Source organism: Anopheles coluzzii, chromosome 3 (assembly GCF_943734685.1).
Source record: "Anopheles coluzzii chromosome 3, AcolN3, whole genome shotgun sequence".
Lineage (NCBI taxonomy): Eukaryota > Metazoa > Arthropoda > Insecta > Diptera > Culicidae > Anopheles > Anopheles coluzzii.
The window spans coordinates 46388133-46412253 of record NC_064671.1 but is presented as its reverse complement, the minus strand read 5'-3'; the positions used below and the strand labels follow the sequence as shown (position 1 = coordinate 46412253).

Here is a 24121-nt window from a genome sequence, read left to right as displayed (position 1 = left end):
CAGCCCTTCCCGATTTTAATAACGGAACCCCCAGTATTGTTATGTCAAGTCGTGAAATGTCAATTTGCTCTGAAGCACTTCACCGCATAATATCCATACATCAGAAGAAGAAGAATATCCATACACCTTGATGGAGGTGCACAGTCAGATACAATCTAACAAGCAAGACAAATATCGAGTCGAACATGTCAGTTGATTCTGTCTGTGATATTCGATACCCACCTGTGCTGTGAGTACCTTGACTGTCAAACGCTTCATAGCTACAGTAGCTAGAACTCAATTCGGGACATTTTCAAGTTTGTGTACGTAGTGTAACTCTTTTCTTCATAAAATTGCGTGCAAAACATTTAAAATAGCCATCAATAATGACTGGAATGCTTCACTGTCAATTGTAACACGAAATATACAGATTTGAAACGTATAAAACTATTAAGTATACATAATGCGTGTGTATGCACTGTATATGTTTTGGCATGGACGTTTGTTTACACTTTTCAATATAAAATTTGAATAATTTTTATATTATTATTGATGTGAATTACTAATAAATTATTTATAGAAGCTTCCCCCTCTAGATGCATATTCATTTCATTTTCATTCAGTTCATTTAAACTATGAAAATAATTAATTTTCAAAATGAAAACTTGACCGTATTGCAGTTCATCATGACAGGTCTATAAGATATCGAACAGGACAAAGCACCTTTCAAACAAAGTCGTGTTTGTTTGTCTTGTTCGATTGCTGCTAGAGCGCCACCTTATTCGAAGGTGTGCAGTTTTTGAAATTGAAATTGATTTTACAGTTTAATTATTTTTTCATCTTTTATTTATTAAATAGTTGTTCATCTTTTTTTTTACAACCTGCAAATAAAAAAGCTAAAAAATAAAAACAACGTAAAAATAAACAGAGGAATTGCATCGCACTGCCATCAACAGAAACCCAGACAACGCCTACTTGATTGTTAAAATTGTCTTTACTTTTATTAAAAAAGAAACCAGCTCGGCACATAAAAAGGATTTTTTCCTGCTCCTTTTTTCCTGAATTACTCAGTTTTGGCTAGTTGCTCGTTGCGTGCAGCTTCACGGCTCGTGAATCCGTCGAGCTTGCGGATTATGTACTGGAAGAAAGCTAGAATGGAAAAGGACATCCCGAGTGGAAGGTACGCTGCCTTGATCCAGGCCCACAAACTGTTGTGAAACGAAACCAAACCAACCGAAAAAAATAATAAAAGCGTTTTGATAAGCGAGACCATAATGAAAGCAAGTAGTCTTCATCTTACTCGTATGGGTCGTCCGAAACGGTAAACGGCCCAAGGATAGGAAGATCTCCACAATCCTCAATGATGACCGGTTTCACTGGATAATCGTCCGTATCCGTTCGCACCTGTTCCACCTTGTGGACCACAGCCTGTCCATCAAGAACCTTCCCGAAGATGGTATGCTTACCGTCCAGCCACGGTGCCGGCAGGGTGGTAATATAGAACTGGCACCCATTCGTATTTGGGCCACGGTTCGCCATCGCTATGAAGCCTGAGCACGTGTGGTTGATCTTAAGATTTTCGTCGTCGAAATACTTCCCGTACATGCTGATCGCACCATGGCCATCACCGGACACAACATCACCGCCTGGAAGGTATGTTATTCATTACTTTAGTGTGGATTGGTTTTGCTTTTAGCTACACACACCGCATCATCATCATCAACTCACCTTGTATCATAAACTTCTGGATAACGCGATGGAACCGACTACCCTTGTAGCTGAATCCGTCCACATCCTTCGTACAGAGTTGACGAAAGTTGGCCACCGTTTTTGGGGCTTCCTCACCAAACATTCCGATCGTTATGCGCCCTATTTTCTCGCCATCAATCGATACGTCCATGTACACCTGCGATGTAACGGTAAACGTGGCTGCTTCGATCTACGAAAAATGTATCAACGTTGAATCCACTCAAACCGTTTCGGAATCAACTTTTCTCGCCACATCCGACTTACATCTCCTGGAAGGGATGCATATATTGCAAGCAGTATCCAACAACCGATGCAATGCCGCATTTTGTCCACAATTCACCGGTGTTGTCTGCTGATTGCAAGCTAACTTCCCTAACACGTCGTATCACACAAGCGTCTGGCACATAAATAGGAGCCGCTCAAACAAACGCCATCCTTCGGGACGTTCGCTTTTGACTCGACTTGGTCGGGAGGATACCGTACAAGTGTTCTGGTCGATATTGATTTTATTAGATGTTTGCTGCACTTTTCAAAGCATACCGTAAAACGTAGTACAACCAAGCCAAGCGTGTGGTGCCGATGGTGCACGCACACGTCGCCCATCCAAAAGACAAAAACTTCCCCAAAACGCAACACAAACAACGAATTACATCACCATTGCGTGCGGTGGCTATCACGATCACAAGTTATATCAGCAGCACGTCGCCATTTGATTGGGTGACCGCCGTGGGTTCTTGCAGGTACACCGATACACAGGATCACATTAAATCCGATTGATAGATTATTTTACATTCTCATAAGCTTCGTCGCTCCTAAACTGCAACTCGTGTCATCGTTGTTTTGGATACTTGCCTCTCCACACTACAAAAACCGAGAATCATTTAAATGTATTATTTTTATTTTCCTCAATTATGTTGTAGTCTATATAATTAATTCTTAACCGAATAGAGTTTTTGTTTTACAGCTTTTCTCTTTCTTTGAGTTCGTGTTGCCTTCCTGAATACGGAACCATAACGTTTTACAACGTATTCTCCTTCACTCTCGTGCTCTTAATAAAAGCCTTTTATATACATATATTTACAAAATGTACAGAAAAAGGTACATTCTTCATTTGAATTCATGATGATCACAATAAGTTAAGTAATAATAACAGCATTCATTATTTATTCCTACCTTCTCTTTCGATCGACGTTTTCTGATTTTACTGGGCCGCTTTTCGTTCATTTTTTTCATGTCGTTTTGTAGAAGAACATAAAAAATCAGTTGTAATTGTGTATTCTTCTTTTGTTGTATTTGCTTGTGGTTTTATAGAGTTATTTTTGCGTTATGTTTATTTCGTTTGCTTCCCACTTTACCGTTTATCTAGCGACATCCATTTTCCAAGAAACCAACGTTGCCAACCAATGCAACAAAATACCACGAAAGCGCCGTGGCACACACACATGCGAACTTTTGTAACGTTTGTTTTTGTAATTTCACTATCTAAAGCACCCCCAATTTCGGACCCATATAAACCCAGCTGGCAACAACGGAGGGAATCAATAGTTGAAAGAGAAATAAATGTACACCAAAATTACATGCAATGCACAAAATACCGCAAAGACGTGTCTGTCGTGTTGGGCACATATCCACTGAACCCTAATTAGGAATGTCTTCTTTTAAAAATGTCACTGAAATATTGCAAGTGCCAAAAGTACTTGTTTGTTTGCTTTGATTTCTTCATTGTCGGCGGTTGATCGTATTTTTAACTCTAAAGTTTATGTTTAATTATCTTTTGATTATAATTTTTTTACACATGTCTTCTTTTATGTTTTTTTTTTCTTTATTTTAGCGTATTGTTCATTTTGATACCGACATTATGAGTGATGGATCTACTGTGTGCTGCGCCAGAGGGTTCCCATTATCCAGCAGGTTAGTAATCATGTTCTTAAGACCAAACAAAATGATTGCCCAGCAGTGGGAAAGTGAAACGCTTGATGCGTTGCGCCACCAGCTAAAGATAAAGTTTCTGCTTTTCTTTCAGTTTTCAACAACTCCTCCATCACCTCATGTTTGCTTACAACACATAGTGAATGTGCGCCAGCCCCTCCCTTCATTCACAGTCGCGACATTATTACTTCATTTCAGGTTTTATTTTTGTGGGTTCGAATTTTATTTATCTCGTTTTCGAATAGAGTTTATATGTACAACGAGTGGGGTTCTTTTTCATTATCATACGAATGTACTTACACGTATCGCAAAACAAAAAATTGGGGAAAAATAATTATAACGAGAGTACAAAAGGATACATAGTGATCTTGCGTGAAAGAGTAAAACAATCACACTACACAACAGCGAGACACCTTGTTGCGGCGTGGTGTGAGCAGCAATGACCAACAGGCCACACCGAACGGTTCAGTTGCTCTCCACTGAATCGTGTAACTCTCTTTCTACAAGCTTTAGTCTTCTAAATATTACATATTATCTGAATATTATTAACGCTACGATCAAATCGGTCTTCCCCTGTCGATGCCCGTTACGTGCATTAGTTAGTTAGTGTATGTATGTTTGCTTGTTTGTTTGTTTGTTTTTACATTCTTTTTCGTGCACAGCAACTCACAACACCTCACATTAGAGCATCTCATATCTTTTGCAACGATAACCCCATACTAACACGTATGCGCTAGTCATGCATCACCTATACCTAACCACGAATCATTTGCAATGTATATATTATGTTATTATGTTGCTCTGTACGTGTTTCTTTTTCTTGTTTGTGTGTTTCTGTTCTGTGTGACTTTGTTTTTTTGTGTGTTTGTTTTGTTTTTCGTTTGTTTGTTTTTGTTAACTGCATCTGATCGTACCGCGCGTTTCTATTGTGTTCAAGTTTATACAACACAGCTATCTTAAACCCATACACACATTTTGTGTGAACACTCACGATCGTGTGAAAGATGCAGTAGAACAGAGATGAACACACTAACTACACACGTACCTAGCTCTTCGGCTTACACCCTTTTTACCCTTCCCGCTCTGTCCTATACTATTCAACATACATCCTTCTCTCTTTTCCATCTGTATCTCTCCCACCATTCTAACGATACACAACATCATTATATCCGAACCGTAGACACTAGATTATTTACCAATGCATTTGTTTTCTTTTTTACGTGTTACCTTTTGCCCTACTATACTTTATACAATGCGCATTAAAGTTTATTTGTTTTGCCTTAAATACTACGCTACGCTTACGTCTTCGGATTTCAACCTCAACTAGGTGTGTATGTGTGTATGTTGGGTGTGAGCGTATTTTCTTTTGTCTTAAATTAATTAACATCTTCTTTTCTCTTCTTCTTCTTCATCATCATCGTCATCGTCGTCATCATCATTTTCATGTTTTTCTTCGAATGCTTTTCGCATTAGAAAATTGGGGTTGTCCTCTTCTGTGTTTCGTCGACTTTTTTCCCTGTTCGTCAAGTACATTATTCATGTTATAGTGAATCAAAACTAGTAATCACTCGCTTCCCATTACTAGTGGGTGTGTGTGTAGTTTAAAAAATGATAGACGCATGTCTTGCACATGTTGCAGAATGGTGGAAACAACAATCACCAATTTCACCATATTATGCAATGTCCATTACTGCCATTTCTCAGTGCTTCTTCAGTATTTTCAATGCGGCTGGCAGCACTAACCATAAAGCAAACAGATAACTATCGCTGACAATGGATTTGAAACATGTATGCTGACACTCTTCCTATCTTTCGCACCCTTTAAAACCAAAATTTGCATGAAACAGCCAATCGTTCTACAATCGCATTCTATGCGACTGCGCTCCAATAGAAACAGTTTACTACTCGTTGTAAGTGTTGTTGTATTATGTGTTGTTTTGCTCGAATGATTATGCAGCAAAATGGGACCATGTTCGGATTATCTCCATCGTGCTGCTGCTGCTTTTGCTATGCTTGGATGATATAATTTTACAAAATGCATAGCCCCTCCCCCATGCATTACTCTTTTGAACAGAGGCAATGCACCCAAAGATGAACGTGAACAATGCGCGTTGTGCGGAGAGAGGGTGGTTGCGTTGATTTGTTACTTTGCGTAGAAAAGATTCGCTTTGCTGAACATTGTATTTTTGTTTACTTTTCCATAGTGGTGTCTTGTGGGTGGTTGCATTTACAACGATAGTTTTCACAAATTTGGCGCACTAGGCCGTATGGTGGGAGGTGGTTATATCGGAAGTAATACTTAAGAGATACTATGGATAAATCATCACACATTTCGCACCGAGGGGTTTATCCTTTGGACTGTTTTCTTTTTTTTTTGCAGTTTGTTTAATCTACGTCAATTTTTCCTTTCAACACGACCTACAAATCCTTCATTAAAACCAGTTTAAATGTATTCTTTGTACCAACGGGAGATGGGGGTACATGTGATGTTTTGTAAATATTTCATTTCATGTTGTTCTCACAAACCTATTGTGTTTTTTTTTTGTTTTGTTTCTTTTTTACATTTGGTTATCTTGCTATGTGACAACAATTCAACTTTTCGTCTTACATTCCCTATCATTTTCAGTGTTTTATGATTATACTATTTGCTTGTGTGTTTGTGTTTTTTGTAGTTTTGTAGTTTTTTTTTCTATGTAACATCATCATGCTCAGCTTGTTTTTACACAGTTGCAATCACGATTAGCAGGTACTGGATGTTTGCCACACGGTGCATTAGGTCCGGTGCGATACGAGCCAGATTTTCGTTGGCAAACTCGCAAGATGGGAATATATGCACCACGTATGCCGCCTGCGCACTTCCTGGTGCCGCTATGTTGACGATACCAGCTGCCTGTTTCTGCTGCAGGTAAGTGATGAAGCCAGTTTGCAGATTGTTCTGCTGCTGCAATACGTCCATCCGATCACGGCCACACGGCAATGCTAACAGCATACAGTGTTCGTTGACCATCTGTAAAACAATATTTACAAAAAAGTGTTTTGTTAAATTTTGTTCTCAACGGCTGTCATAAAAAGTATTTTCTTAAAAAAAAGATAAAATAGTGCATACCTGCATCTTCCTAGCTACTCCATCTATCTGCGCCGGTTCCAGCCGCATTCTCTGAGCAATGCGCAACGGAGGCGTCGACCCATCGCTGTTGCTTGGCAACGAGCTACCTGCTACGTTCGGATTGCCATACACGAAGTGCATCTGTACTGCTGCGTGATCATTTTTGAGTGCCAGCAGTCCTTGCCACATCACCGGGTATCGCTGGAGCAGCGCATCAAGCGAATCCTTTTGCACAGGCGGAGGCGTTGGAACAACCGATACCACTGGTGCACTACTGCCGCTGACACTTCCGCCACCCATAGGGGTGACCGGAGGCGTTGCCACTTGTATGTTACGACTTCCTATGGCAACGGTTTGTGGTGTACCCATGGACGGTATCATTCCTCCGGTGTGCGCTGGGAGTGGAGCGGATGCAGCAACCGATGACGATCCATGGCCAAGCGCAACAGGATGTAGCTGATCGGACAACTCATGTTCGACCTCGCTGCGGTAGTAATATCCGCTACCCGGTGGAACAGACGTTACGCGTTCTCCAACCAAACGTTGGCCGGAAGCGGATTGCACTAGAGCCGCAGCGGCGGCTGCCACTTGCTGCTGCTGCTGCTGCTGCTGCTGATCTCTTTCCCGCTGAATGTGCAGCATGGTTGCGGGAGAGGCTGAAGGTGGCGGTGTTGGACTTGGCGTGACTGAGAACGGTGCCCCACTGTAAGCCGACGTGGATAGATTGTGAGGACGGTGAGCTGGCGGTGGTTCCGTGCTCAGTGCTCTCGGTCCTGCACTTCCTCCGTTCGGGCCACCAATGGTTGGTTCGTAGTAGCGCGCGTTCAGTGTCTCTGGGTAGGGGTGCGGTATCCGTGCACTTCCCATGTATATCTGAGCGCCTTGTGGTGAATCTGAAAGTGTGGTTCGAATCATTATACTTCTGCCACGATGTGTGCTGTGAAACCTTCCACTTACCCGTCACACGATCGCCAGGACTTTGCAGACTAAGCGGAACGGCGGTTGGGCGAGGTCCGCTAGCAGGTCGGCGAAGTTCCAACGGTGGACTAGCAGCAACCGTTTCTTCCATCTCGGGCATTTCCCGCATGGGTGACCTGCTGAGAGATAAAACAGAAAGATCGATAGTATCACCATCGTTGATGCTGCAGCGCCACATGCTGAGTTCATTCCCCTGTCTTTGGTTCGAGGCATACCTTGGAATAGGAATGTTGCTACGGTACACGTACTTCACGTAGTCCCTCGGCATACCACCACGGAATCCGCCATCCGGTCCCTGTTGAGTTTTGCACAAGCAGAAGAATGAATTAGTATCAATACCCGAAGGAGCAGATCAAATTAAGCACACATATGAAAAGAAAAGAACGAAAAAAACACATCGTATATTGAGTAAATTATATGATTGAATAACAAAGATCAACAAAACTGATCAACAGAGACAAATGAACCTTCTATTGAAATTTAATTTTAAACAATATTCGGAACGATTGTATCGTACGTGAACCGGTGTTATTGGAGATGTTTGTTGGTGAGCAGGCGGAGGACTCTGTCCTCGGTTGATGAAGCCACTCAAATCACCACGCTGTATACCAAGTATGATACACGCACAGGATGAACAATTACGATTGTCAAAGAAAATACATTGGCAAACAAATTTGTAGCAGCGTCCACAAGGGTGAAATATAGAAATTACGTTATTGACTGAGTGATCGCGATCGTGCGTTTTGGAGGTAAAAAAATAACAAACAGAAAGCCCATTTTTTGCTTCCTGTACAGCACGTGTAGTGTGATGTACTAGAACACTTACCAAGTTTGCAGGATCGTAGATCGTGCCTGGAATAGTTATGTGCCGTTGTATAGTTGCTTGCTGCAGTTGCGGATGAGCTGACTGTCCCTGTGGACTCATAGTAGGCAACGCCACACGTGTACTGCTGGCTCCTGCAATGAAAGAAGGTATACGTTCCATTAGTGAAATGTTTCCATCGTGATTTGATTCACAATCAGAACCAGAACCAGAACAACACGTACCAGTGACAATTGGTTGTTGACCTTGAAGGTGCGATTGCTTCAATGGTGGACTTGCAACTGCGCCCGTCATTATCTGAGGAGCCTGATGTAGCAGCGGAGACAACCCTTTTGAAGGCGGCTGCTGTGTCTGTGGCTGCAACTGCTGAGCTGGCGGTGACGGCGTCGACACATGATGGTTCGACAACTTCGTTAGACCCACTGGCTGCAATGTACCCACTGGACCTGATGGGTTAACTGTTTGCTGCTGCTGCGGTGGCAATCCGGTAGCTGATTGAATTTGCACGATCTTGCCTCCCGCCGTGGGCACCTGATGGATGATGGGACCTTTGCCTGCGATTGTATGCAAACCAACCGCGGATCCTTCGCTTGGTTTGTGATGCTGCAATTGATGTTGTGGTGGTGGTTGTTGCTGTTGGATGCCGGAACTAGTTTGTTGCACAATCTTATGCTGCACGGTCGTGATTGCTCCCTTATGTACGATCGTCGGCTGGCCCGGCTGCTGCACTGCTTGGTAATGTACCGGTAGCCCGGGAGCGCCACCAGCCGCTATCTGTATTGTTTGACCCGTCGTTGGATGCTTGCTGAGTATGTGTTGTTGCACTTGTGATACAATTGGGCCAGCACTGCCCACGTTTGGTCCTTGTTGGCCAGGACCGGCCGCACCAGGTGATTGGATAATTTTACTACCGCTTTGTAGGACAGTGGTGTAACCTACAGGTATTTGCTGCTGGTGCAAAGATGCGGTAGATTCCGTAGCCGTGCCAGCCTTTCCACGATGGATTATTATTTGCTGTGGTACTGCCGGACCTGGTCCACCGGCAGCTTGCACTACATGCTGCATAGGTTTGTGTTGTGTCGGATTTTGAGACGATTGTCCTTGCAGCTGCTTGGCATTAGCAATCACTACTTGTTGTTGTTGATGTTGTTGGTGCTGTTGCTGTTGTTGCTGTTGTTGCTGCTGTTGCTGTTGTTGCTGCTGCTGTTGATGTTGTTGTTGCTGTTGCTGTTGTTGTTGCAAACGAGGCGACATTTGTACAGCTGTAGCCGGATGCATATTAGATGGTATGTTGATTAACAGATTGCCAGTGCCAGTGTGTTGATGCAACTGTATGCTATTACCAACAGCTCCAGGGCCTTGTTGTTGCAGCGTAGCGCCTGTAGCTGGTGGTTTTCCGCTGATGATGTTGGTTTGCTTGGCCATCGCATGAGACTGTGGTTGTCCTGCGATGGCATTATGTATTATGATCTGTTGCTGCTGACCTAATGCTGATGTAGTTATGGGTTGAGTTGTTAGTTTCAATGAGGATGATGTCGTCGTTGGATGCATCGTTTTTCCTCCAATCATTTGACCGGACGGTACAAATGATGAACCCATTTGGTGCTGGGTCGCTAATCCTCCAGATGGTGGCGGTTGTTGATGGCCTGGTTTCGTTACAACCTGTTGATGTTGATGCTGCTGCAGCACTTGTTGTGATCCAAGCACGTGTGATTTTAACGTATGTGGTTTAGAAGCCGTTAGTGGTTGTTGCTGTTGTTGATTCGATGACACAGTTGTGGTTGTCTTGTTGGTTGTTAACAACATGCCTGTAGAAGACGTGACTAATGAAACGGACCCAGGAGTTGATGTTCGACTGAGCGCGATGGGCGATCCACTATTGCTTAGCATTTCCGGTGGTGAAGGAGAAGCTGCATTCGATACGGGACCTGCTGATTTCAGCTGTTCGGCAGCAGCAGCCGCACTCTGGACGGCAGCTGCCGCTATCACCTTCTTCAGTGGCTGCGGAGCATTCGGCATCGGTACGTACTGACCTTCCTTGCTGTGACGCATAACTGCCATCTCTCCCGTAACGGGATCTATCAGAGTCAGCGAATTCGGCTGCGCCAGGTTTCCTATCTCGGCAGGAGCCTTCGCTTCGTCCGTCGGCTTCGATTTCTCCGACTTAGACTTATCGGCCACAGATGCTGTCTCATTAGGACGAGCTACTTGTATGCTGGGTGTTACTGGAGTTGTGGCGGACAGTGTACCGGCCACCTGCTGATCGTCCAATGCTTTTGGCTCACCCTGCACTTTCATGGTAATTGCGTTACCGGCTACGGATGGTGGTACCGTTTGCTGAGGTTTTTCGTCACTGCTATCCGTAGATGTTTCCGATATCTTGCGATCTTTACCTTTACGTGTGCTACGAGGTGATTTGCGCATATCTCCTACTGCGGAAGTGGCTGAAAGTGAAACAAAAAACAGATCAACGTTTACACATTTGAGCATTTTTATCGGAACATTTGAAATCATATAATGAATAGATTCTACACTTACCAGTCAGAGCTGTTGTATTCTGTCGAGTGGTGCGACGTGTCGTGTGACCACCTTGCTGCTGCTGTTGTTGTTCACCAACAGCTACTGCTGATGCAATGATCTGTTGTTGCTGCATAACCACCTGCGGCTGTGTCTGTATCAAGCCTTGGTTGACTGTTCCAATAGCCGATTGTTGCTGCTGTTGCTGACCAATCGGAGTCACTGGTGACTGCTGCTGTGCATTCGGAGCCATACCAACACCTGGTGGTGGTTGCTGCAATTGCTGTTGCATCACACCACCGCCGGCTACCTTTGGCGAGGGACCGTTTCGAATCACATCTTCAATAATGTCATCGATAGTGCTTCGTCCATCTTTCTCCAGAAGTCGCCGAGATTTCCTGGTGTTGGCTGCTGCAGCAACCGCCGCTGCCGAAAGCATGCCGGTTGTATTTGTTGTCAACACATGTTCCTCCTTACCGACGTCCATTGGAATCGGCATAGCATATGCTTCATCGGAAGCTTGCTGCGGTTGTGTAGGCTGCGATTGTTGCTGCTGCTGCTGCTGTACTGGCAGTTGCGGCTGCTGCTGGTGTGACTGCGGCATCAACACATTTGTGGGCATAGTCGACTGGTGTTGGTGGACCAAGGTGGTAGTGGTGGTAGTTGTTGCTATTGATGTTTCGAGGCTTGTCACACTGGCATTGACTGTTGTCGCTCCTGATGGAGACGCTGTAGTGTTAATGGGGCTAGTAGTTGCCGCGCTCGTTGTAGCTATTACTGTTGCTGGAGCACTGCTAGTAACAGCAGTAGGAGTAGCCGTCGTAACTGCGGCTTGATTCTTTATTGTCAGGATTAGCCGTGGGCGCGCACCATCAGCACCGGATAACGATTTATCCGAATTGGACACTTCTTCTCCAGAGTCATCGTGGAACTCGTAGATATCGGAGGAACCACCGCCCATATGCATTCCCACTTTTGAACCACCAACTGATCTGGGCATTCCAGGGACAGGTGGCGGAACTGATGATGCCAATGGTGTCGCTGCAGTTGCTGAGTTTGGCGTGTTTACCAATGCAGCTACTCCACCTCCACGCGCACCACCACGACCACCACGGCCACGTTTAGCTCCAGCAGCTTTTCCACCCCTGGTTCGTGTTTGAATGCCCGCTTCAAGCGATGGTTGGTCTGCATTCGCTTTGTCTCCTGCAGCCAGCGTTGTATGGCTACTTTCCGATGTTTTACGGCCTCCACGACGACCTCCACGCTTGCCCCCTCGTGTGACGTTGTGTTCCTTTTCGACCGGCTCGGTGCTCGCGGTATCATCTGCTTCTTCTTCATCGATGATCGGAGCTGCGGTAGAACTGGCAATGGTGGTGGTGGTGGTGGTGGTATGCAACTCATCAGCTGTTACCGACATCGCCGATACTGTCTCGGATACCACCACCTTACTTGTGTCTGCTCTAACCGCTCCATCAGCACCACGGTCTCTTAGCTCTTCCTTCAGCGCTGCTTTTGATTTTATGCTTTCCTGAGTGCAACCCTTGGCCACCATCTCAATAGTAGAAGCTGCTTTATCGATAGCACTAGCACTGCTAGCAATTGTTTGCGATGACGAGGAATCGTCTTCCGAGCATAATGCATCGACTTTTTTAATCACCGAATCTATGTTGATCTCCTTTGCAGACCAACAATCACTGTCCTCCTTCGAATCTGTTTCCTGGTCATCTACATTCACACTGGCATGTGACGCTGGCGTTGGTTTCTGTTCATCCACTGCTGGGGACTGTTTCGAGATGTTTTCGCTAGATCTCTTCTCTACCAAACCTCTACCCTTTTCAGTGTCAAATTTGTAGCCTGCCATGCTCTTACTTGTAGACTCAGCGGTTGAATCGAGAGGAGTTGCCAACTTTTTGGAAATGCTTTCCGATGTGGCTGGAGCCGCTGGGGTGGTGACTGTTGGTGCGGACTGATGATTTGGATTGGATGTAATTGTGGATATTGCATTATTTCCAGCACCGAACAACGGACCTGCTGTTTTAGCGTCCGACTGTCTCGCCTTGGCAACTATTACATTGGAAGAGCTTTGTTCTCCAAACGAGGTTTGATACGAAGCAATCGACGTAGTTGCAGGCTGTGGCACTTTAGCCGCTGTGACAATCATTGGTAATTGTTGTGGTTTCGACAGCTGAGCATGCGTCACTGATGTTATAGAGATAGGCTGATTCGCCACAATTGTAGCTGCCTTCATCGGTGTCGCTCCCGAATCAGATGGTGCTACGACAACGGTTGGTGGTGTTGTTTTGGGCGACGACGACTCGGTTGGTTTGGTGGTTACATATGTACTTGTGTTGGCGGTACTAGTGCTGGTCGCATTCACTACAATGGTTGATTTATTATGTGTAGATTCCAACCCGGCACTGCTCATCGCTGATGGAGATCCTGGTGCGGCACTGGCAGCAATGATTCTTGTCACGGCTACTGGACTTCCTCCACTGTTGAACTGTGTTTTGATCGGATGTTGTTCGATGGGTTTTGTGGATGATGCACTTAGCGACACTGGTTTCAACTGTGATCCAACCGCAGACATTCGTGATACCGGCGACGTGTGATGATGAGTCAGCTGTTGTGGTTGGTACTGCTGGTGTCCAGCTCCTGGCGCTGTCACCGGTGTTACGGGTTTTTGAGGTAGGAAGCCTCCTTGCCCTCCGCCTGGCGATCCCGAGGATTGGGAGGCACTGGGAGCATGTACCACAATATGACCACCATGGTGAATGATCATCGCTTGAGGGCTGCCACCGGTCTGAATGATGGGACTTAGTTGCGGAGACTGCCTACTAGCGGTATTCACGGATGGTCTTAGTGTGGTAGGCGAGGACGTTCGTGAGAATGGAGAGTGTGGCGCGATGTGAAGTTTTGGCGATTGTACACCACCAGCACTGCCACTGCTATTCAATGCCGCTGTTGTTGCTGACGCAATGCCTCGAGATGGTGTATCAGCTGTTCCTACCGGATGATAGACGATTGCATTTTGTTCTGGTATAGAGATCGAAGGTGGTGTTTGCACGACATATTGATGACGCGTGACAGCTGCTGGTGAAAGCTTTTGCTGATCAGCACCAGTTATAACTGGGGGAAGGTGTTGTTGAGACGGCTGCCCAGTACTGCTTGATCTTGGGCTTTGGCATGTGTTGGTAGTGGATTGCGATGACTTTGCTGCAGGATGACTCGTTGCTGTAGATGGTGATCCTACAGTTGCTGTTGACGATTTGCTTGATGTAGTAGTAGATGTTGTTGTTGTTGTTATTGTTGGAACTACCGTTGTCGCTGATCTGTGATCGCTGCTTACGGCCTTTGATTTCTCATCAGTTACATTAGAAGCAGAGGCTACCTTTGTGCGATGGTCCCGGTGGTCCTTGGCGATCATAGTGGTTGTATGTGTTGTACCGATTTTTGGATTCTGTAGATTTATCGCATTCACCGAAACGCCCACAACAGGAGAGATCTTGGAACTAATTTCGCTCTGTTTGGACGACTCTACCACTGTTACCGACACCGTAGCTGAGCCCACACTGTGTTTGGCTGGATGTTGTGCTGGATTCACATCAGATGTTACTCGCGCCGGCGAATCACTAGCCATAGCTACATTCTTACCAGGCGTATCCGGCATTTCCAATTTACTGCTTGAATCGTCCTTTTTCGCTGCATTTCCATCCGTGTTGCTGATGCTTTCTGTTGCAATCGCCGTTGGGCTTTGGCCTGCTTTGGTAAGCTGCGACCCTTCGATCAACGGTTTGCCGAGCTGGCTCAGATCAACATCGGGTGTTTTGGGTGGATTGTCGAAGCGCAGCAGACTGGACTGTTGATCGTCCTCTAGGTTTGCATCCTCTGTATCCGTGTCAATTTGAAGATCGTGCTCTGACTGCGGCGTATCTGCTTCCTTAATATCCAGCTCTTCCGCGTTAAGGCTCATGATTGCCTTTTTCATCTCTTCGTCGTCTTCCTCCGGTATCTGCGGTGGCTCTTCGACTGCCAACTGCGAGGAAAGCTGCTCCTCCTCTACCGGATCGTTATACATATCGGAGAAATCGGGCGTATTGGATGTGCCGAAGCTTTCGCCCAACAGCGCTGCTACTGCATCTTCGGTTTCTTCCTGCGAGATCACAACGCGAGATTTTTCTTCTACAAGCAGCAGCTTTTCGTCGACTTTCTGCTTGTCTGCGTGCTTTAGTTCGATCTCCTTGCCTTCGATAGCTGGTTCTTTATCAGGTTTGCTAGACTTCTCAGTAAACTCGCCCGATATCGACATCACAGCTTTCTCGTGCAGCTGTTCTTCCAGGCCGTATCCAAACGATGGTGTTGAAAATGGCTGAGTCTTTTCCAACTGCTCTGCCGTCTTCTGTTTGGTGCCACGTAGTGCTGAGTCGTGTTGTGATTTTTGCACACTTGATGCCTCTTCTATTTCATAGGTTGGCGTAGAACAAGCCATCGCTACCTTTTCCCCGGCACGACCTGGCAACGGAATGGACGATTGTACACCTTCCTCTGTGCCCTCTTTACCGGTGGGCTCGCAAGTATTCATTTGTGCTGTTAGCTGCTGCTTGTTGGAAGGCGGCGGACTTTCGTCAAGCAGGCAAGGCAAGCTTGGCGATGGTTTGCTAAGGTTATGCTTCAAATCTTCTTGCTGAGCAGAAATGATATCCAGAGATAGCTTATTGATCGACGGCGTAACAGGTGTTGTCGTTGGTGGTTGCGGTTGCGGATGACTGTTTACATGCTTGCTGTTATTGGCATTGCCCCCATAAGCATCCTGGGCGACACTGCCGCTTGCATCCGTAGATGGCATTACAACAGTGCCGCTGGATGGATTACTGTTGACCGACGAAACATTGGAAGCAGCAGCATTACTTGTAGTAGTAGTAGTAGCAGTTGTTCCCACTGAGCTGTGATGATGTTTGTGTTTCTCTTCCTTCCCACGTTTCTTTTTCTTTTTCTTCTCTTTGCGGCTGTGATCGGTGGCAGAAGCCGATGGCGCTTCCTTCTTCTCTCCATACGACATTTCCATGCTATCGTCTCCATCCGTGTAGCGAAACACGTCCAGCACCTCGACCGACGACCGCTTGCCACTGAGTGAGGCACTGGCAATGGTAGAAGCAGGAGATACATCTTCCACCTTTTGATCGTTGTCGCTCATCAACTGGGCTTCAAGGGCTCTACCAGCTTCGTCCAGATCGACGCTGTTTTCATCTTCCTTCAGCAACACCATAGAAGCGCGCAGTTTCTCGCGATCGCGCCGCTTCTTCTCCTTGCTACGCTTACGCGATTCCCTGTCGTTCAATGGATCGTAAGACGCGGTGCTTAGCGATACCGGTGCGGTAGCATTCTCTTGCTTGCTACTAATGTTTTGCTGATTTTCTCCATTGCCGCCAGTAAAGTCTGTTGGCAGTCTGTCGCCACTTGCTGCACCAGTTTTCTCCTTCTGTTCTGAAAGCTGGGGTTGCATGTCCTCTTCTTTTGATTCGTCCGGCTCCACGGAACCTTGCTTGCCGTGGGACGCCTCCGTCTCCACAGAGGAGTGCTGCGACTCTTCATCCGATATAGGCCCAAAGAGTTCCATATCAAGGAACTTGCTGTTAGCGCTGCCGGAACCATTACCACTTCCACTGTTCGGGACGCCGCTACCACTAGCCGCACTGCCTTCTTTATGACGATTTTTCGACTTTTTAGAACGACTGGAAGAGGACGATGTTGATTTGTCGTGGTCTTCTTTGGATCGATCACGCCGTTTGTCCTTCTTTCCGCCGCTATGCTTTTTCTTGTTGTATGATAACGAATGATGATCTTCGGATGACTGTTTTTTCGATTCTTCATTCAATGACGAAGGGACAGATGTAGCATTGGATGGTTGTTGTACACTGCTACACGACTGAGTACCCGGCGCTACATTACCGCTATTAGCATTATCAGCTCCAACCGCCAGCGTTGCTGAAGCAAGAGCAGCACTTTCATCCGGCTCAGTATCGACACTATGAGGTTCAACGGGTCTCGGTGTAGTAGGTACATCCTTCTCCAACTGGTCGTACGTGCTACTTCCTTCGAGAGTTTTATTGCGCTTTTGTTTTTTCTTATGTTTCTTCTTTGACTCAGTTTGGCTCGTTTCCGATTTGGACGACTTTTCTGGTAGTAGGTCAGCACCATCCGATCCGGAAAGATTGCACAGATGTTGCTGCTGGCGCTCTTTGATGTTGCTGAGAGAAGACTTGTACGAACTCAGATTGTCGGTCGGTTCACGCTTAATCGATGTTATCACCGGCGCCGTTGACATCAACGGTTTGCTGCCGGCAATCGAATTGTGCTGTGGATATTCCGACTTAACCACCGTTTTCACCAAATCATCATCCGAAATATCACTGGCGATAAGGGCAAAGGTCGATGGCTTATGCTCCACGCCGAGCGGAACTGTGGACACTGAATCATTAGGTTTTGCAGAAGAAGACAGCGGTAGGACGGTGGCTGATTTTTTGTCTCCGTCTAATGTACACTCATCCTCACTTTTGACTTCCTGTTTGATCTTTACATCCTCTTGTCTGTCCACCATTCGGCTTTGCTGCTCATTAGTGTCTGTGCTGCCAAACATGCGGCCTATGTTATCGTTGATATGATTATACTCTACGTCGGATATCGTATTGTTTTCTAAGCGACACATGCCAGATCCCTTCGGCTTTGAGCGTTCACGCATCATCGAATCTTCGTCCGTTTCCGTGTCGGACTGTATGCGAGTCGAGCGGGAATTCTTTCGCGATGACTTCTTATCTTCACCCGAGCTGCGACGAAGCTTCTTTTCGTGATAGTCCTTCTGCTGCCGCTGCGCCTCGCGATTTGGCTTATCACGACCCTCACCACCACCAGTACTGCTGAGCATCAAATGTCCTCCACCCTCGCTACTCTCATCGTCGCACAGATCGTTCAGCCGATCGCGATTAAACATCGCCGTGCGGTGCTGATGCGGATGGCGGTGACCTTCGTCGGAATCGGACGCCAACGACGAATCCTTGAAGTTGCGTCGAGATCGCGGAGTCGTGGGTGCATGATCTTCGTCATCCGTCGTTGTCACCATGCCACTCTTATTGTGGTCCTTGTGATTGTACTTGCTGTTGATCGTCGTATCCGAGTGCATTGCATCAGAATCGGAATCGTCGCCCTCTTCCCAGCTCTTAGAACGGTTCTTACCCTCCCGCTTGGCTCTGCACTGTTTCAGCTGCGAAAACTTGGCCTTGATTTTTTTCTCTTCCTCCTGTTTTTGCATGTTTTTGCAGGATCGCGCTTTCACCTTGTCATACATCGATATATTCGGCCCATCGTCGGGAATGTCGAAAATCGAATGCTTCTTCGGCTCGTCCGAATCATCCGTATCGGAGCTGTTCGCTTTGCGGCTGCTATTTGATCGACACTTTTTCTTTTCACGTCCCTCCTCGGCAGAAGATTCCGCCCTGCTGACCGGCTGGGACGATTTGCGATCATCGCGAGCAACTCCGCTGCTTCCGCAGTTTAGCTTGCTGACAGCTAACTTGTAGTCTACTCCATGCAGACCAATTCCAGCACTCCCACCGCTGGAGCTGTGATGACGCTGTTTCGCATACTCCTGCAGCTCCTTGCGTTCCTTTTTGTAGCGAATACGATTCTGTTCTTCTTCGTCACTTGTAGACCGATTCTCACCATAGCTATCTGCAGGAAAGTTTGTACTGAGCGCGTTTTCCTTGTCACGAGAAGGATCACGATTTTTCTTCGACTTGTGCTTATCGTGGTAACGTTCCTTGCGCTTATGGTGATGAGATACGCCGCCACTGCCAGCCATGTTCGATGCACCGGAGCTATTAATAGGTCCACCCACACCTCCTGGTCCGCTGTGAAGATGATCTTCACTCGACAGCATGATCTCTTTACGGCGTTCTTCGAGGAAGTAAGCCTGTTGCTTTTCGATCACGTGATTGTCTACGTGCTTGCCCGAAGAGCTCTTTTCCGCAGAACTTACAGTGCTCTGAGTTGACGAAGTGACGGTAACGCTGCTGCTAGTTCCACCAGATTTCGATGAAACTTTCTCGGAACGATGATTATGACTGCTGCCACTAGCACTTCCATCCGAACGGTTGCTACTCTTGTGGTGATGATATTTGCTACCCTCCCTGCGGCTTCCTTCCTTGCTAGAGTCTCTTCTTTCACTACTTTTCGACCCATTCCCACCACTCGATGACATGTCGGCGTTGGTGCTGCCTTCTTGTGCGCTGGAGCGTATCTTTTTCAGAGATGTCGCTTCCTCCAACGACGATTCTATGCTGTCTTGTGAACTAAGACGCCGCTTCGATGAGCTTCTTACCGGTGATCCACTGCCCGCCGAATTAACACGATCCCGACGATCCTTATCCGATGACCGCTCTCGATGGTGCTGATGATGGAGAGAGGAGTCATCCTGATGATACAGATGTTGATGTTGTTTCTGACTCGAAGATTCTTTTGTTTGCTCAGAATCATTCGAAATCCCACCACTTCCTTTCGTGCTACGACGATCTTTCTCGTGTTCTTTAGCTGAATCTTCACTGCGTTTGTTGTGCTCTTTCCGATCTTTCTCTATGCCGGTTCGATCGCTATCCTTTTCTCGATGATCTAAGTTAGAGCTTCCACCATCTTCTTTCGCCTTTCGCGATTCCTCATCGTTATTGGAGCGTTCTTCACGCTCTTTGTCTCGTCGCTTCAACGATGCACCAGAGGAATGACGGTCCACATTACCGCTACCAGCAGCGGCAGAGGCAGCCTCCTGCTTTAGTCGGTCGAACTCATCGCGATAGCTGCTGTTCAAGGCAGCAGACCCACCTCCGGCAGCAGCTTGTGAGTGCTCACTACCACCAGCCGAAGATGCGACGTGATTTCGCTCATGGTCTTTGTAAGAGTTTTTCCCGTTAGTGCTGATGTTGCCACTGCTGCTGCTACTGTTACTGCTGATACTGTCACTGTGATGGCGATGGTTATGATGGCTACCGCTATTCCGATGTCCGTGCTCACCATGATGATGGTGGTGAGAGTGCGAATTTGACTTGCTCGATTTGCTCGAGTGCTTTGACGAAGCCGTTACTGTTGGCGTCGTCGGTGCATCATCAGGCTCATCCACTATATTCGACCCACTGCCAGACCCGGCAGTGGCAATGTTCGGCGACGATGCCACACTTGATGAGGATGCTGACGAGGTAGACGATGCGGTTGACAGTTTTCGGCGATCCTTGTGATGCTTGCTGCCACTGCTGCTGTTTCCGATGTTATGGTTAGTTTTGCTGCAACCGCTAGAAGACTCCTCCTTTTGTGACTGGCTATTACTACTGGAATGCATATGCGGCACTTCATCACCATTTCCAGCCGTGCTCGATTTAACCGTGCCAACATTTGTACTCCCCGGCACGCTGTTGTTCACACCAGCGTTATTACTGCTAGTGTTACTCTTCACAACCACATTATAGTTATTAGTACTGGACAACTCTGCCGCTGACGATGACGATGACGAAGAAAAAGAAAATGTTGACGATCCTGACGACACAGAAGAGGACGATTTATGTGTCTGTATGTGTGTGCCACTCGCCGCTGCCGATGACGATACCGCATCGGCCACCGAAGACGTAAGGTTAACACTAGTACCAATACCAGTGCTAGTGCTACTGCCACCACTGCTGCTACCGCTATTTAGATTATCACTATTGTGTATTAAATTATTATTGTTGTTACCGCTAGCGTTTGTACTTGTTTTTTCCGTTAAACTAATACTTTTATTTAAAACATTGGTCTTTGGTTTACTGGTTGACGACGACAACGAAGATGATGACGACAACGACGATAGTGAGGTGGCGGCGGCGGCGGCAGCATTCGCAGCTGTTGTGACAACTGTTGTATCGTTGGTAGTAGCAATGGTCGATTGTATTGTCGATGGTGCAGTTGTAACGCTGCTACCTTTACTATTATTACTATTAACGGACGGCGATGATGTTACGGTTGCTGGGTCGCTGCTGTTGTTGTTGTTGTTGGAGCCATTGCCAGTAGTATTGCCACCCTTGCTACCCATCGAGGATGAAGATGATGTTACAGTTTTCGTCTCTGTCGTCAATGACTGTGCAGCGTCCGAGGATGACGGTATGGTCGTAATTCCAGTGCCAGCACCAGTACCACTACTGCCGCTACTGATGGTAGTAGTCGTTGTTGTGACAGCACTCGTTCCTGAAGTCGACGTTGGGCTTTGTTGTGCGACAGGAGGGTGACTCGGAAAAGGATATTGAAGGCAGGATTTTACCGACGGGTTAGGACTGTTGTATGGTTGAGGGCTATTCATTGGCGACACTGAAGCACTGCCACTGACTCGTTGGATGTTAATCGGCGCTGTTGCTGTGGTTTGTGAAACGGCCATCGTAGTAGTGGTAGTAGCAGTAGTAGTGGTAGCAGTAGTAGTATTAGTAGTTGTAGCGGCAGCTGTTGCTGCTGTACTTGCTGCAGATTGAACCGGTGCTTCAGGAGGTTGCTGTTGTTGCTGGGAAACTACCGGTACAGCTGTTCCCGTCTTTGTCGAACTCATGTGTACCGGAGATGCGCTCGCTGAAGATGCTACGCTGTTGATTATGCCAGGCGAAGACGATCCTATCGCCACTCCTGGTACTATCGGTGTGGCGCCAATAGCCGATGCTATGCTGTTGCCTAGTACAGTGGCAATCGTGGCGGCCGAAGCCAAAGTGGCACTGTTTTTCGAATAGTTGGAAAAATCACGAGGCTCGTATTTGTCATCAATATTTTCTAGCCGTTTGAGATCTTCGTCAAAGATCGATTTCTTCGAAAGGACGGACTTGACGATGTCCGATGGGGGAAGTTCGTGTACGTCGAGATCAAGAAACTTGTGCCGGTACGAAGACGAGCCCGTGGTCGCATGGGAGGAGGAGGAGGTAGAGGCGGATCCTGCTGACAGTGGCGACTGCATAGGATGTGCTGCCGGTTGGTGATGCTGGTGGTGGTGATGGTTTATCAAACTGCCGCTTCCCACAATGTGATTGTGAAAGGATGGTTGTTGCTGGTGATGGTGGTGATGAGTAGAGGAGGAATGATGATTCGAATAGCTCTTACTGCTTGACGAATGCGGAAAATGGTGGCGTTCATTCAGAAAATGAAGGTCACTGGAATTGCTGCCACTTCCCACGATTGCGCTATTACTCACACCACTGCCAACAGGGATACTGTTACTAACGGCAGCATTGCTCCCTACTGTTAGCCGCCCCACGGATGCCGCCTGCGTGCTGCCGGACCATTTTTCGAACTTCTCATCAAGCGTCTTGATACGTTCGTCAAGCGACAGTCCAAGATCGCTCGAGTCGCTTGAGGTGGAGCTCACGGAGGATGCGCGCGGTGGTGGGCTGGCCGGCACCATTTCATTTGTCGTCTCCAATAGCAATGTACTGCTGCTGCCTCCCGCCATGCCAAAGCTGGTGCTTCCTGATGTTGTTGTCGATGTCTGTGTAGCGCCAACTTGCAAAGGTTTTTGCAATTTGGACAACGCGATACCGGCGGGCGGTGGGCTCGATAGTGCGTTATTATTACTTTGCAGACTAGAATTGGACGCAAAAGAGGGCAGCGGCACTGCACCACTGTTGTTGCTGCTGCTGGGTAGTGTCCCGGTGGAGGACGATCCTATCGTGGGTGTAACGGAGCCAGCAGCGCCAACTGCTGCCGGCAGTCGATCAACGGAGGATGTAGATGAGGACGACGAAGATGACGATGAAGACGACGAACCCGACATCCCAGCGCTAGCAGCCGCGCCCGCCGACGAACTTGTTTGCAGTTGTTGCTGTAGCGCATTGAGTCGATTCTGTTGAAACACTTGCACCGCAAACCGGGGCAATGGTAGAACGAGCGGTTCCTGATTTTGCGATCGTCCCGTCGGTATACGGCGTGGCTCGCTAGGCAAAAGATTCTCCGGCCGCTCATCGCACAGTGGAGTACCTGGCCGGGAGCCGTCCGCACTCTCTCCTCCGCTAGCCTCATGAGAATGTATGGAGTGGAGCTGATGGCCACGACCCCGTGACGAATGGTGGTGCTCGTTCGACGTCGACAAACTATTCGCGCCTGCCGACAATCCTGTTACGCCACTACCTCCACTATTGCTGTTTCCGGCAGTGTTGCTGCTGCTGCTCGTAGAACCGTTCCCCGTTGATTGCGCCCCACTAGCACCTCCGCTGCCACCATCCGCAATCATTTTTCGCCGTTTACTCGAATGATGCGGATAGAGCGTATGATTGCTGCCACTGCCACTTTCCAGATGTGTTTGTTGCGAAATGGAAGCGCTGATACTGCTGCCGCTACTACTGCTACCGTGACGCTGGTGTAGTGACGTACTTTCGGTGGACGGTCTCCTACTATGGCTACCTCCTCCTCCTCCTCCTCCACCACCAATTCCTCCAGCTGCTACCGAGGAGGACGATAAGGACGATTGCTTCGATGTTTGCAGATTGCACTCGGAAAGCCGACGCACTTCCATCGACTTTCGGTGTGTCAGTGCGGATGATGACTGAATGCCACTGATGGAGGATGATCCGCTGATACCACCTACAACACCTCCTATACCGGGGCTATCACTATTGTTAGCATGATGGTGATGATGATGATGGTGGTGACTGTTGTAATAACTGCTACTACTGCTACCAGTGCCGCTGTTACTATTGACCACGGCTGTACCACCGAGGCTGCCTCCACCACTGCCTCCCGCAGCGGTTGTTCCGGGCGACGGATCACGTAGATCGCGGTGATCACGGTGATCGCGATCTCGATCCGAGTCACTACCATGATGATGATGGTGGTGATGGTGGTGATGATGGTGTCCATCGGAATTGTATTTCATACGCTTCTTGGGGCTCACCAGCTCATCGCCACTGGACGGGCATTCTTCTAGCTGTTCTAATATATGTACACGCTCTTTTTGCAGATAGCGCATGTTACTACTATCGCCACCTATGAATGAAAATGGAAAA

General features: G+C 47.3%; 2 protein-coding genes across 10 annotated transcripts in view; both read right to left on the bottom strand.

Annotated features, from left to right (window-relative positions):
* Nucleotides 1-885: 885 nt before the first annotated feature.
* Nucleotides 886-2377, bottom strand: LOC120954683 (peptidyl-prolyl cis-trans isomerase, rhodopsin-specific isozyme). The gene is made up of 4 exons (XM_040374828.2): nucleotides 1993-2377; nucleotides 1708-1918; nucleotides 1280-1625; nucleotides 886-1187 (listed from the first exon to the last, which is right to left on the bottom strand). Exons 1-4 carry the CDS (start codon nucleotides 2050-2052, stop codon nucleotides 1043-1045), a joined length of 762 nt encoding a protein of 253 aa, XP_040230762.2. The 5' UTR covers nucleotides 2053-2377; the 3' UTR covers nucleotides 886-1042.
* Nucleotides 2378-3856: 1479 nt separating this feature from the next.
* LOC120954681 (protein split ends-like) overlaps nucleotides 3857-24121 on the bottom strand; it is a 73319-nt gene continuing 53054 nt past the window's right edge. For 6 of the 9 annotated variants that reach the window (XM_040374824.2, XM_040374823.2, XM_040374819.2 and 3 more), the window contains exons 5-12: nucleotides 11103-24101; nucleotides 8789-11008; nucleotides 8568-8698; nucleotides 8259-8342; nucleotides 7957-8036; nucleotides 7721-7860; nucleotides 6764-7656; nucleotides 3857-6664 (exon numbers count right to left, since the gene is read on the bottom strand). In XM_040374824.2, coding sequence (XP_040230758.2) covers nucleotides 6377-6664; nucleotides 6764-7656; nucleotides 7721-7860; nucleotides 7957-8036; nucleotides 8259-8342; nucleotides 8568-8698; nucleotides 8789-11008; nucleotides 11103-24101 — 16835 coding nt within the window. In that variant the 3' untranslated portion in view covers nucleotides 3857-6376. The remainder of the gene's footprint in view (nucleotides 6665-6763; nucleotides 7657-7720; nucleotides 7861-7956; nucleotides 8037-8258; nucleotides 8343-8567; nucleotides 8699-8788; nucleotides 11009-11102; nucleotides 24102-24121) is intronic. The other 3 variants (XM_049609529.1, XM_049609530.1, XM_049609531.1) reach the window with 3 other exon arrangements.